This window comes from Boleophthalmus pectinirostris, unplaced genomic scaffold (genome assembly GCF_026225935.1).
Source record: "Boleophthalmus pectinirostris isolate CB_2022bp ecotype Guang Dong unplaced genomic scaffold, ASM2622593v1 HiC_scaffold_20, whole genome shotgun sequence".
Classification (NCBI taxonomy): Eukaryota; Metazoa; Chordata; class Actinopteri; order Gobiiformes; family Gobiidae; genus Boleophthalmus; species Boleophthalmus pectinirostris.
In genome coordinates this window covers 1,847,801-1,862,588 of record NW_026571153.1, presented here as the reverse complement: position 1 = coordinate 1,862,588, position 14,788 = coordinate 1,847,801, and the positions used below count along the sequence as shown (strand labels likewise).

The 14,788-nt window shown below is 42.3% G+C and overlaps 1 protein-coding gene across 1 annotated transcript in view; it reads left to right on the top strand.

Annotated features, from left to right (window-relative positions):
- Positions 1 to 14,788, top strand: part of dysf (dysferlin, limb girdle muscular dystrophy 2B (autosomal recessive)) — a 103,039-nt gene that overhangs the window by 71,375 nt on the left and 16,876 nt on the right. The window contains 12 exon segments of the mRNA XM_055156793.1: positions 1,182 to 1,259; positions 3,750 to 3,931; positions 4,063 to 4,203; positions 5,926 to 5,955; positions 6,043 to 6,078; positions 6,176 to 6,217; positions 6,302 to 6,352; positions 6,354 to 6,404; positions 8,465 to 8,626; positions 10,348 to 10,534; positions 11,640 to 11,713; positions 14,765 to 14,788. The exon segment at positions 14,765 to 14,788 is cut by the window's right edge and continues 75 nt beyond it. Coding sequence (XP_055012768.1) covers positions 1,182 to 1,259; positions 3,750 to 3,931; positions 4,063 to 4,203; positions 5,926 to 5,955; positions 6,043 to 6,078; positions 6,176 to 6,217; positions 6,302 to 6,352; positions 6,354 to 6,404; positions 8,465 to 8,626; positions 10,348 to 10,534; positions 11,640 to 11,713; positions 14,765 to 14,788 — 1,058 coding nt within the window.

The following is a 14,788-nucleotide window of genomic DNA, read 5'->3' as shown; positions in this document are numbered from 1 at the left end:
ACAAAGACTATAATACTTCTTCAGGGGTTCCATTCTGTCTTTGAATTTTAAAAGAAGACGTAAAAAGTTGTATTTAGATTAATTTGTGGATGTTTAAGTGATCAGTTTCGGTATTTTCAGTTTCACCTACCCCCTGTCTCCGCCCTCAGAGCTGAACTTACAATTCAGAATTATTCAGAGTCGAGTCATTATTTCTGAACCAGGACTAAATTAGGACCTAAACAAGGACTGAAGCAGGACTAAACCAGAACTGAAACAGGACTGAAACGGGACTCAACCCCGACTAAAAACAAGGACTGAACCAGGACTAAACCAGGACTGAAACAGGACTGAAACAGGACTGAAACAGGACTGAAACAGGACTCAAACAGGACTAAACCAGGATTAAAGTAGGACTGAAAACAAGGACTAGACTAGGACTGAAAGAGGACTGAAACAGGACTGGAAACAGGACTAACACAGGACTGAAACAGGACTAAACCGGGACTGAAACAGGACTGAAACAGGACTGAAACAGGACTCGAACAGGACTGAAACGGGACTGGAACGGGACTGAAACAGGACTGAAACAGGACTGAAACAGGACTGAAACAGGACTAAACCAGGACTAAACCAGGACTGAAACAGGACTGAAACAGGACTAAACCAGGACTAAACCAGGATTAAAGTAGGACTGAAAACAAGGACTAGACTAGGACTGAAACAGGACTGGAACAGGACTGGAACAGGACTGGAACAGGACTGAAACAAGACTGGAACAAGACTGGAACAAGACTGGAACAGGACTGGAACAGGACTGGAACAGGACTGAAACACAGGACTGAAACAGGACTAAACCTGGACTGAAACGGGACTGAAACGGGACTGAAACAGGACTGAAACGGGACTGGAACAGGACTGAAACAGGACTAAAACACAGGACTGAAACAGGACTAAACCTGGACTGAAACGGGACTGAAACGGGACTAAAACAGGACTGAACCAGGACCAGGACTAAACTAAGACCTAAAAAAGGGCTGACAAATCTTTAAAGCATGAGGAATATTGTTTCCTCATTAACTTCACGTTGTAGTTGTGTTTTATCCACACACTTTAGTCAAATGTTTATGTTAATTAAGATATTTTACACTTATATTTACTATAACTTCTGTTTTTAAACTTGTTTCTTGTTGTGTTTTTAGGTGGGACCCGTTACCACCTGCGCTGTTACCTGTACCAGGCCAGAGACCTCCCCGCCATGGACAAGGACAGCTTCTCTGGTAACAACAAATCAAATCAAATACTGTATTTTTTTAGACTATAAATCACATCAGCCAAAAAATGCGCAAAGCAAACTGAAGGACCTGGTTTAGACCTGGTTTAGACCTGGTTTAGATCCTGGTTAGACCTAGTTTAGATCTGGCTTTGACTTGGTTTAATCCAGGTTCTGATTTTGATTGTGGATAGACCTGGTTTAGACCTCAGTTAGACCTAGACTTGGTTTAGGACAGCTTCCAGTTCAGACCTGGTTTAGTCCTGGTTTAAACCTCGGTTACACCTTGTTTAGACCTTGGTTTAGACGGGAACTAGACCTGGTTATATTTACAGAATTGTCACTGAAGTCCAGGCTTTGTCCGTTCGTCCAGTGACTTCAGGAAAGTTTCACGGTTCATCCTCCCGGTGTCACAAGTTTCTCTCTCACTCCAAACTTTCTTTCTGCTGCTCGATTTCCGTTTTCAGCTGCAGATTTCACGACTTGCAGTTTGTAATCTGCAGAATCTGATTTTGTTTTCGGGAGCGTTTGTGTTCAGTCTTCTCAGTCTTTGTCTTTTATAAAAGTTTAAAGTTTAAATGTTAAATTGTTCAGCGGTGCAGAAGTAACGGTGCGATCGACTGACATGATACAGACAGGACGGAGGCTCTTTCTGCAGGAGACATGCGCAGTAGAGCCAAGTGACAGTGGTGCAGGAGGAACAGGAGCAGCAGATCCTCACACACAAGACTAGAACCTCTCCACGCTTCACGAAAAACATTTTAATATAGAAGTCACAGCGGAGAATAAGTCAGAGTATAGAGGCTTTGCACCGTCACGTGTCGCCCATGGCAACGGTACCTACGCCGCCATGACACCGGACACACTATGTCATTGACTTCAGCAGCATCGGAGAAACATGGGCAGGTTTTGTTGTGTATTTGGTTGTTCTAGACGCTCTGAAAGGGATAAAACAATTCATTTCTTCACTGTTCCTCTGGAAATGACTCATCAGGATCAAACACGGGAATTATCAAAAAAAAAGACGCGGATTATGTCTAGAAACATAAACCACGAAGAGATTTCCTATTGCACCATCAAGACACCCGAAGTTTCATCAAGGTATTTGCTATTTAAATTGTTTCATAGTTTATTTAATGAAAGAAGCACATTTACTGAACTAAAATGTCATTAATTTATCCAGGAAAACCAGCACTAGTTTACGATTCAACGAACCCACACTGGGCTCCTGTGATCAACACGACGCACGAGTCGAAGAGTCTGTGAGCCGAACCTCGAAAGAATCGACCACGAAAAGATCCTCGTGAACGTTAGAAAGATCCACTCACAAAAAGAGATTAATTCTAGAAGACATAGTTGTGGATAAACAAGACAATAAAGAAAACATTGGTCCTACGACGAGTGACATGTTTATATGTGCTGGAAGAGACAGTTTCTACTCACACTCACACTGCAAATGTTTTCTTTTTACATTTTAGTTCAGTAAATGTGCTTCTCTCATTAAATAAACTATGAAACTATTTAAACAGCAAACACCTTGATGAAAGTGACGTGAGTGTGTGTTGATGGTAACATTGGAAATCTCTTCGTGGTTTATGTTTCTAGACATAATCCGCGTCTTTTTTTTGATAATTCCCTTGTCATTTCCAGAGGAACAGTGAAGAAATGAATCGTTTTATCCCTTTCAGAGCGTCTAGAACACAGGTGTCAAACATACGGCCCGGGGGCCAGATCCGGCCCTCCAAGACCTTTAATCTGGCCCTTGGATGATTTTCTACTAAAATATTTTAATTATATTTTCTATTAAAATCTTGTTAATTTTCTGTGGTGTTTATCACAGCAGCGTCTCCAGTGTCTCTGTACGTGGCCCCTCCCACCAGAGCAGCACAAATGAAGACTTGTCTCTTTCCAAACGCTCTTAAAGGACGATCGTTTTGACTGTTGACCGTGACACCCTCATCAGAAAAATGTCCAACATGAGAAAAGTGGAGCCGAGTGCAGGATTTTACAACAAAAATTGACTTATTCATATTTACATACAAGTTCATGTTAAAACATTGTGTTGAAATTGAATTTTTCTTAAAGTTTCAGGTTGTTCATAATATTATAATATTTTGTAAAAGAAAGAGTTCATCAATTAAAAAAGATTTCTGTAATAGTTTGTGTTTCTCTGCACAAATATTTGAACTTATTGTTATTTTTGGGGTTTATATGACATGAGTTTTTTGATCCGGCCCCTTTGGGATCAAAGTAGGTTGGATACGGCCCCCGGACCAAAATGAGTTTGACCCCCCTGGTCTAGAACAACCAAATACACAACAAAACCTGCCCATGTTTCTCCGATGCTGCTGAAGTCAATGACATAGTGTGTCCGGTGTCATGGCGGCATAGGTACCGTCGCTGTAGGGGTCACGTGACGGTGCAAAGCCTCTATTAGTACCTGTAGAAGAATGAGTTAATCGTGTGTTCAATTTCCTGCGTCGTGTTCTTTCCGCAGACTCCTACGCCATCGTGTCTTTCCTGCACCAGTCCCAGAAAACGGTGACGGTGCGAAACTCCCTGAACCCGACCTGGGACCAGACGCTCATGTTCTACGAAGTCGAGATCTTCGGAGACGCGGAAAACACCAGAAACAACCCGCCCAACGTGGTGGTGGAGCTGTACGACCAGGACTCATACGTACGCACTGATACTTCGCTTTAAGTCTGAGATTGTTTATTATTTTCCTTGTTGTGCTCTTGTTTGTTTGGAGACGGTCGGGGCTGATGTTCTGATGTTCTGATGTTCTGATGTTGTGCTCTTCTGTCCAGGGAGCAGATGAGTTCATGGGGCGTTGCGTGTGCCAGCCGTCCTTCAGCCCGGAGCCTCGTCTCTCGTGGTTCCCGGTGCTCAGGGGGGGGAGGGCGGCCGGGGAGCTGCTCGCCGCCTTCCACATCGTCCAGAGGGATAAGGTCAGACGCACGACACGACGCACGAACACCACGACGACAACAGAGCAGTTTCGATCACAATCTAATGTCCACGAGTTTCAGAAGGATGATAAATTAGGACTGTTGTCATGGTGATTAGGGCCTGACCGACTGATATGGACACATATCAACTATCGGCCTAAATCTTGCCATTATGAGCCGATAGTCCACATGGGCATGTTATACCCTCGTTATGAAGCTAAGGCTGCGTTCAGACTGCAGCCTGAAGTGACACAAATCAAATTTTTTGTCTCTATGTTCCTGTATCTGATCTTTTAATGTCAGTCTGAACCACACAGATCCGATTTTTTCAAATGTGACCCAGGACACTTGGATCTGTGCTCCTGAAACTGATACATATCTGATCTTTAACATGTGACTTCAGTGTGAACGGACAAAGTGCATTCATCCACCTACACGTTATCAACAAGACACAAACGTCACTATTCTGCGCTGAAGTAGGAGAAAATTGTTAATGAACTCTGTGTGACTGAAGTGAAGCACATCTCCACTCACCACTCTTGGCTCCATCTCCACATCCACACGTTCTTTTCAACATTCTGTCCCACAAAACACCACGACCAAAAACCTCGTCCTTCTCCTTCTCAATCTCCTCCTTAAAACAAGTAAGTTGTTCATGTTCTGGCTCCGGTACGAGAGGAACTTTAAAATCTCCAGGTGCTCGATGCTGCGTCCATGTTTGGACAACTTCTGTAAACACAGAGACGCTCGCTGCGGTTGACGTCGTCGTGTCTCCAGTGTCACATGTGGGACACTTTTGGGCCGTTTAATGTTCACACTGGAGTCACACACAAGTCACATTTAACTGGAAATGTGAACGACCTCGAAAAAACATCTGATTTCTCAAAAAAATTGGAATTGAGCGTTAAGCCCTGCAGTCTGAACGTAGACTTAGACTCTCTAGTCAGTGTCTCCTAAACTTTTTTGTGACCCAAGTCAACAGACATTATTCATAAATCATAAAATAAATGTGGATTTGAGCATTATTGAACATTAATGAAGATATTTTATTATTGACTGAGTGATCGTGTCTCTGAACATTTTAGTTTTACTCAAGTTTAAACAATTAAAATCATTGAACCAGCAATCAAACGATCCATAAGTCGCCTATTTGGACATTAAATGCGTCTCAAGAAATGGGCTACATTTCTTTTCAGCATTCAATTGAATTTCTGAGACCAGAAAGTCTCAGAATATTTGAACATTTGTTTACACAAAGTTCTTCCTTCATTACATGAGAATAAGTAACAGTTCCATCACACATTTGGATCAGTTTTTTGTCTTATTTTAATTTCATCCAAAGGAAATAAATGCTGTTTTGAGTCTATCTTGAGTGATATTTTACGTAACTGGGCATCAGTAGATATTTAAAGATGTAGTATCGGAATCGTTATTGGAAAAATCTGGATTGTGCATTTTGAGCTGAAACTCATGGATAAATTTCACAACCGTAATATCAAATTGCAAGCCAGAGTTTCTCAATATTTTTCATTTTTCAGGAAGCTCCAGTGTCAAATTTCGTTGTTTAATTTTGTCTACAATAAAGAGAGGTCGAGTTTTAAATGTGTTTAAAGGAGGAGATGATTCATTGAGGACGGAGCTCTTCAGAAAACAAAAATTATGCATCGAATCTCAAATTTACCAACCAGGTTTCTGTTTCTGTTTCTGTCTCTCGTCCCACAGCCTTCAGTCCATCACCTCCCCGGTCTGGAGGTCGGTTTGTAGATTTCACTATTTATTTTTGCACCAATTATTATTCAAAATCTTTTAATCTCTTAATGTTTCGTCTTTCTGTCACAGGGAGACGTTGTGACCTCGTATCAGGTTTTGGACGAGGTCGGTCATTTACTGCGAACAAATATTAAAGGTCATATTATACAAAAATGTTTAAAAATGTCTGTGTTAAATCTGCTTCTTTCTTGTTTTTTCTCAGCTCATGTTCACTGGATTCCTCGCTGAAAACCAACAGCAATGGGTACAAACATATCCGGCTTTAAAATCGACTCGTATTTTGGAATTTTTAAACTATAATTTGTATTTTTCCTGTGTGATTTTCCAGCCTGAAGAGTCGGATTTGCCTCCTCCTCCTCCTCAAAGGGAAGCGAACGTCTTTCATCGTTCCACAGGGAATCAAACCGGTGCTGCAGAGGACGGCGATCGAGGTAAGAACATTTAAGATCCTCTTTTCAAATTTAGGCCTGTCCAGCAGATCCTCACCCCGACGTCCTGTTATTCCAACAACCCTCCATTCTGACACTTTTTATGTTGCTGTTCTGAAAACCTCCTCATAGTTTGGAGCAGCACCTGTTCTGCCTTTTGTAAACTGCATGGGCCACGCCTCTAAACCAGGACTAAAACCTGGACTAAACCAGGACTAAACCAGGACTAAACCAGGTCTAAACCAGGACTAAACCAGGACTAAACCAGGACTAAACCAGGACTAAACCAGGACTAAAACCTGGACTAAAAGGACTAAACCAGGACTAAACCAGGACTAAACCAGGACTAAAACCTGGACTAAACCAGGACTAAAACCAGGACTAAACCAGGACTAAACCAGGACTAAAACCTGGACTAAACCAGGACTAAACCAGGACTAAAACCAGGACTAAAATCAGGTCTAAACCAGGACTAAACCAGGATTAAACCAGGACTAAAATCAGGACTAAACCAGGACTAAACCAGGACTAAAACCTGGACTAAACCAGGACTAAAATCAGGTCTAAACCAGGACTAAACCAGGATTAAACCAGGACTAAAATCAGGTCTAAACCAGGACTAAACCAGGACTAAACCTGGACTAAAACCAGGACTAAAATCAGGTCTAAACCAGGTCTAAAAACCAAAACCAAAATCAGGTCTAAACCAGGACTAAACCAGGACTAAAATCAGGTCTAAACCAGACTAAACCAGGATTAAACCAGGACTAAAATCAGGTCTAAAACCAGGACTAAACCAGGACTAAAACCAGGACTAAAATCAGGTCTAAACCAGGACTAAACCAGGACTAAAATTCAGGTCTAAAAACCAGGTCTAAACCAGGACTAAACCAGGACTAAAATCAGGTCTAAACCAGGACTTAAACCAGGACTAAAATCAGGTCTAAAACCAGGACTAAACCAGGACTAAAAAAACCAGGACTAAACCAGGACTAAACCAGGTCTAAACCAGGACTAAACCAGGACTAAAATCAGGTCTAAACCAGGACTAAACCAGGACTAAACCAGGACTAAAATCAGGACTAAACCAGGACTAAACCAGGACTAAAATCAGGTCTAAACCAGGACTAAACCAGGACTAAAAAATCAGGACTAAACCAGGACTAAACAAGTCTAAAATCAGACTAAACCAGGACTAAAATCAGGTCTAAACAGGACTAAACCAGGGACTAAACCAGGTCTAACCAAACTAAACCAGGACTAAATCAGGTCTAAACCAAGACTAAACCAGGATTTAACCAGGACTAAACCAGGACTAAACCATACCGTACTTCCTACGCTGCCAGTCCGTGAAAACATTGTCCCGAAAAGAGCCACATTCCCTTATGTGTCGGAAAGGTGGAATGTTGAAACAAAGCTGAAGCACTTCACTCTGACCGAGGGAGTGCAGGAACGTTTGCTAAAAAATGTAAATGCCAGACTAAACCAGATTTTTCTTTTCAGAACTAAACTCAGGAACTAAAATCAGGACTAAAAAACTAAACCAGGACTAAAATCAGGACTAAACCAGGACTAAAATCAGGACTAAAACCAGGACTAAAAACCAGGACTAAAACCAGGACTAGGACTAAACCAGGACTAAAACCAGGACTAAAATCAGGACTCTCAGGTACTAAACCAGGTCAGGACTAAATCAGGACTGAAACCAGGACTAAACCAGGACTCAGGACTAAAATCAGGTCTAAACCAGAACTAAACCAGGACTAAAATCAGTCTAAACCAGAAGTAAACCAGGACTAAAATCAGGTCTAAACCAGAACTAAACCAGGACTAAACCAGGACTAAAATCAGGTCTAAATCAGGTCTAAACCAGAACTAAAACCTGGACTAAACCAGGACTAAACCAGGACTAAAAAAATTAGGGAACGTTTGCTAAAAAATGTAAATGCCGCCAGATTTTTCTTTTTTTAACACTCAAATGAACTAAATCAATTTAAATATTCAGAATTCGTTCATTTTAGCTCATTTGTCCCCAAAATCCTTCTGTGATTTTGTTGTTTCAGATTTTGGCGTGGGGCGTGCGTAACCTGAAGAGTTTCCAGTTGGCCAGCGTTACCTCCCCGAGCCTGCAGGTGGAGTGTGGGGGCGTCATGGTGCAGAGCTGCGTCATCCGCAACGTCAAGAAGAACCCGAACTTTGACGTCAACACGCTCATTTTGGACGTGGTGAGTTTAAACTACAAAAACACGAGTTAAACTGACTTGATTTCACAATAATATCCACAGTGATAATAAAAATACTCTTTATTTAGACCAGGGGTGTCAAACTCATTTTGGTCCGGGGGCCGTGTCCAACCTACTTTGATCCCGAAGGGGCCGGATCAGAAAACTCATGTCATATAAACCCCCAAAAATAACAATAAGTTCAAATATTTGTGCAGAGAAACACAAACTATTACAGAAATCTTTTTTAATTGATGAACTCTTTCTTTTACAAAATATTATAATATTATGAACAACCTGAAACTTTAAGAAAAATTCAATTTCAACACAAAGTTTTAACATGAACTTGTCTGTAAACAGGAATAAGTCAATTTTTATTGGAAAATCCTGCACTCGGCTCCACTTTTCTCATGTTGGACATTTTTCTGATGAGGGTGTCACGGTCAACAGTCAAAACGATCGTCCTTTAAGAGCGTTTGGAAAGAGACAAGTCTTCATTTGTGCTGCTCTGGTGGGAGGGGCCACGTACAGAGACGCTGGAGACGCTGCTGTGATAAACACCACAGAAAATTAACAAGATTTTAATAGAAAATATCATTAAAATATTTTAGTAGAAAATCACCCAAGGGCCACATTAAAGGTCTTGGAGGGCCGGATCTGGCCCCCGGGCCGTATGTTTGACACCTGTGATTTAGACAATAGAAGGTTATTTTCAAGCATTAAATGGTAGAACTTTCTTACCTCCGTGAAGTTGATCCCCTCATCAAACACAAACCTACACAAAAACTGTCAAACGTTTGTGCTGCAAAAAGTTTTGTTTGTGTTGCTTTAGTTTTTGCGATATTAATGATTCTTTTATTGGTCAAACTGAGGTCAGCAGCCTCCAGGAAACTTCAAAATTCTCTAAAACGACACAAGATGGAGTCAATCTTTTGTGCTTCGTTTGCGCTGCAGAAAGTTTTGTTTGGTTTTTAAGATATTAACAGTTTTATTTTTGGCCGTTGACGTCGTCCAGCCCCTCAAAATGTTAAACAGCCTCAAAACAGGCAGAAAATTATACGAAACATTTGTATTTCATATTGTATTTGTCTGTATTATTATATAAAATATGAATCAAAAGCAAATTACTAAAGACTTTTCCACAGCCTCAGGTCGTTTCTCTTCACTAGTTTTGAGAAGTTTTGCTAAAGCTGCAGCGGAAATGACGTCATATAATTTCCACAAAAATAGTGATTCATAATTAGAAATAAACTCGTACAAATGAAAATTGTCACAGCACAAAACGTACAAACATTTCAAAGAATTTTCTGCCTGTTTCGAGGCTGTTTAACATTTTAAGGGGCTGGACGACGTCATTGGCCCAAAATAAAACTGCCGATATCTTAAAAACCATGATGCTATATTTTTAAATTTCTCAAAAATCAACAATGCGCCTTATGTATAAATTCTGGGTGTGTTTACTGACCTCAGACAGATTTTATGTGGTACACGGCGCTCAAAAATCTGTCAGAATGTTTTAGTACGACTTTGGTAAACTACGAGGCCGCACCGCTTGATGGATTGTCGGAGCTTTACGGCCATCGTACTCAGCCACAAAGTTCAGCTCCAGCCAAATGAAGCTCATCGATGCTTGCAATTTATCATGAACCGTATTTGTAAATCTGAGCGAGCTTTCAAAAACGTCTAAAGCTCTTTTAAATGTCTCGGTGTGTTTGCGGTTTCAGAGGCTGCCTCAGGAGGAGCTGTTCATGCCCCCCCTGGTGGTGAAAGTGATCGATAACCGTCAGTTTGGGCGGAGGCCGGTGGTGGGACAGTGCTCCATCCGGGCTCTGGAGGAATACCGCTCAGACCCGGGACCGGACCGGGACCAGGACCAGGACCAGGGAGAGGAGGAGGGAGGCGGCTTCACAAGTGAGTGGTGGTGACCTCGCGCTGGGGAGCTGTGCATGTATGTTTATGGACATGATTAACATTCTCTGGGGGTTGATGTTAACTGTCAGCTCTGTTCCATTGGGGTTTGTTCAATTTGTTGATCATAAACTTTTTCTCAGCTCAAAATCTTTCAGTTGAGCTGATCACAGGTTCCTGACAGTGGACAATTCATTAATTAATTATGAATTATTATTAATTCATTCGACTTTAAAATTGGAATAAACAGGCGGATCGGTGCAGCGTCTGCAGTGATGCAGTCGTTGTGTTGGATCGTTGTGGTGAAGCTCTTGATTTACCGTCAATCTTCATTCCTCCCCTCACCTCTGGTCATGAAGCTCTGGGTAATGACTGAAAGAACGAGATCGTAGATACAAGCGCTCGAAATGAGTTTCCTCCACAGGGCGTCTGGGCGTCTCACTTAGAGTGAGGAGCTCAGTCACACGGGAGGAGCTCGGAGTAGAGCTGCTGCTCCTCCACATAAAGAGGAGCCAGTTGAGGGGAGGACGTCTGTTCTGTTGTCTCCTGGACGTCTCCCTCGGGAGGTGTTCATGTCCCACCGGGAGGAGGCCCCGGGGAAGACCCAGGACACACTGGAGGGACTGTGTCTCTGGACTGGGAACACCTGGAGGAAGTGTCTGGGGTGGAGGAAGTCTGGGACTGTTGCGCCTGCGCCCCGGCCCCGGATAAGCGGAAGAAAATGGATGTATGGATGGACAATAATTTTCATTAGGAATTAAGTGTTTACATGTTTGGAATTAAGCTGAATTTCATTTTTATCCAGAATTTTTTTAAAATCTGAATTTTTATTTGGAATTAAAGCGCTCATGTAAACGTGGCATATATGTGTCGTTTAAATCTATTTTGTATTTTTTCTTGAGTTTTGAGTTGAAACTTTTTGACAGGGTTTGTTAATGTGAGATACATGTAGAAAACCCCCAGACTGATGTGACTGGAAAATATCGTTTAATTTGAACATGTGTTTACCTCAGATTGACACACATCAGGTCATGTTTATTTTACATAACACATTAACTCACAGTTAATACGTCTCACTTGACAAAAGCTTCTTGTTTTGTTTTCTCAGACCATCGTCCGGACTCGTTTTGTGATGATGTTTTGGTGAACATCGGGGACGAGGAGCCGCTCATCACAGATCAGGTACAGTTCATGTTTGACATGTTTAAAGTCTTGTCTCCTTGCGCCCCCTGCTGGAAACCCTGGTGTTTGATTAAGATTAAAAACAGACCTGGAGTCGTGTTTAATCCGTGTCTCATTCGTTCGTTCATTTGTTTTTTCAATATTAAAACAAAAATAAGAACTAAACCAGGACTGAGAGTCGGGATCGGCCCAGAGTTCTGCCTGTCGGGAGATCAGAACTGAGACCAGGACTAGACCGGGACCAGACCAGGACTGAGACCGAGACTAAGACTGAGACCGAGAGTAAGACCAGGACCAGACCAGGACCATGAACCACACAGGAACTGAGACCGGGACCAGACCGGGACTGAGACTGGGACTGGGACCAGACCAGGACCGGGACTGAGAGACCAAGACTGAGACCAAGACTGAGACCGGGACCAGATCAAAACTGAGACCGGGACTGAGACCAGGATTGAGACCGGGACCAGACCAGGACTGAGACCGGGACTGAGACTGGGACTGAGACCGAGACTGAGACCAGGACTGAGACCGGGACTGAGACCGGGACTGAGACCGAGGACTGAGACCGGACTGAGAGACCGACGGGACTGAGACCGGGACTGAGACCGGGACTGAGACCGAGACTGAGACCGGACTGAGACCGGGACTGAGACCGAGACTGAGACCGAGACTGAGACCGAGACTGAGACCGGGACTGAGACCGGGACTGAGACCGGGACTGAGACCGGGACTGAGACCAGGACTGAGACCGGGACTGAGACCGGGACCAGATCAGAATGAGACCGGGACTGAGACCAGGACTGAGACTTGAACCAGACCGGAACTGAGACCAAGACTGAGACAGGGACCAGAATCAGGACTGAGACCGGAATCATTATCCGTTATCCGTTTTTTCATTTTGGTTTTTGGAAACAAATAACGAAGAAAATATATATATATTTTTTTTTGGTTTTTGTTTTCTTATTTTTGCTTTTATTTTGAAAAACAAATGAACGAGTGACACATGGATTATGTTTTTATTACAAACAAGTTCACACGTCCAGTAACATAAGACTAACAGTTTGTGTGGCGAATTCTAACGTTCTAACCTGATTTCCACGTGTCTCTGTGTGTCTCTGTGTGTCTCTGTGTGTCTCTGTGTGTGTGTGTGTGTGTGTGTGTGGTGTGTGTGTGTGTGTGTGTGTTGCTGGTGTGTTTGTTGTAGCTCGCTGACGGAGGCGGCTCTGCGATCATTAACCTCTCCAGCTCCTCTGCCAGTCTCCACGTGGGTAACAAGACCACAGACTGTATCTTTAATCCTTCATTTACTGAACTACACGTTTTTATCCATCCTTTTACTGACCATTTTCCCACTGCTTTATAACAAAAAACTAAGAATGTGTCGATCTTAAATAAGGCTACGAGATGAATCGCAATTTGAATGGACACAATAAGCAAAATGTAAAAGCCGCATTGTTGTTTTTGTCCTTTGTCCTTCAAATTACAGGCGAGTTTCAGCTGACGTCATTGTTATTAAAAGCCCGCGTTGCTGCTGGGAAATATTTTGGTCGGAGGCAAGAAACACGATAGCGTCAAACACAGTGCGTAACCTCGCGTATTTATCCCCGATAATGGTAAATTCCTGCTGCATTATCGGACGCACAAATAGAAGCACGGAAGAAGGAAAATGTCTTTTTCGTATTCTGAGTGAAAAGAACCACTAACGGTGAATTAAACGACTTTCAAACATTCGCAGAGCAAACGTAGAAGATCCTAACAAACCGTGGACTCCAACAAGTTCAACAACACATCGAGACTCTTGGAGGTTTTCATCTTTTCTGCTGTGAATGGCCCAGGAGTTTCCACCAAGTCATTGTGGATATCGCCCAAGTGAATATTTGTCCAGGTAGTTGGTGATTCTGACCAGAAATTTGGTTTGTTTCACCTTTTGTCGGGGTTGAAAAGGGTGATTTGTCGTCCGTCGATGCTTATGACCAATTTCTGGTCAAATGGTCTTGGGTCCTCTGCCGTTAGAGTGGATCAATAACCAGGATCAATACCCTTTACGTGCTTTCTCGCTCCGTCCGTCATGTTGAATTAGTGTTTCTTGCCTCCGACCAAAATAATTCCCAGCATGCAACGCGCGCTTTTGTCAACAATGAAACTCGCCTATAGATATTTGGTTTGTACAAGTGTGTGACATGTTTGAGTCTCATTTAAACTCAAATAGTATCTGCCTTTTAAATAAATGTAAATGCTGACTTGTGTTTTCCTCTCTCATGCGTTCAGACGCTCAGTTGGGTAAGTACTGGGAATATAGAAGAGACACTGTAGGAGCTTTGGTCAGACATTCTCACTGCACAGTCACAAACTCTTTCTTTAGACAGAAGAAAGTGATTTTGATTAGTCCCAGAGGAGGTGCAAAAGTAGGTGACCGCCTAGGGTCACCAAACCTGTAGGGGCCGGTGCCGAGGCCTCAGAGCAATTTGATTTTGATCTCAATATGATATTAAATGAGAGTAGTTTACTTTTAAACAATAATCATAAGAAAAATAATTGTAATCATATGCAATGGATGTAAACAAAAATGTAATTGTACTAGCAAAAAAATAGCTTCCAATCCACCATAATTCAAATAAATAGAAATGTGCATGTCTCAAGAACAATGGTGAAAAACAGACAATAAATATATATTAAAAAAAATAATAATTATAGTGAGGGTTAGATACAGCTCAATTCGGTTCACTTCTTAGTCCAATGAGGTTATTTTTTTTCAGACTAAGAGTTTGTTTATTCATTCAGACAGTTTCGACTGCTCACTCTTCTTCAGGCTCTTTAAACGTTGGCTTAAGTAGTTTTAATCCTGCTAATGTCTCTTTGTCTCAAATACAAATAAATCTGTCCCACATTTAATCGTCGCCGGTGGAAGATTGTGGTTCAAACTTCAGTACAGTCGTTCACTTTCTCCTCCACGTTCCCGTTGTTTAGGAGTCACACAGGAGGGACACAGCTCACGCCTCAGCAAACACTGTCAGTGGAGTTTTAAAGTGACTGTGGTGGTGTTTTCAGGGGGAGGAGTTCATCGACTGGTGG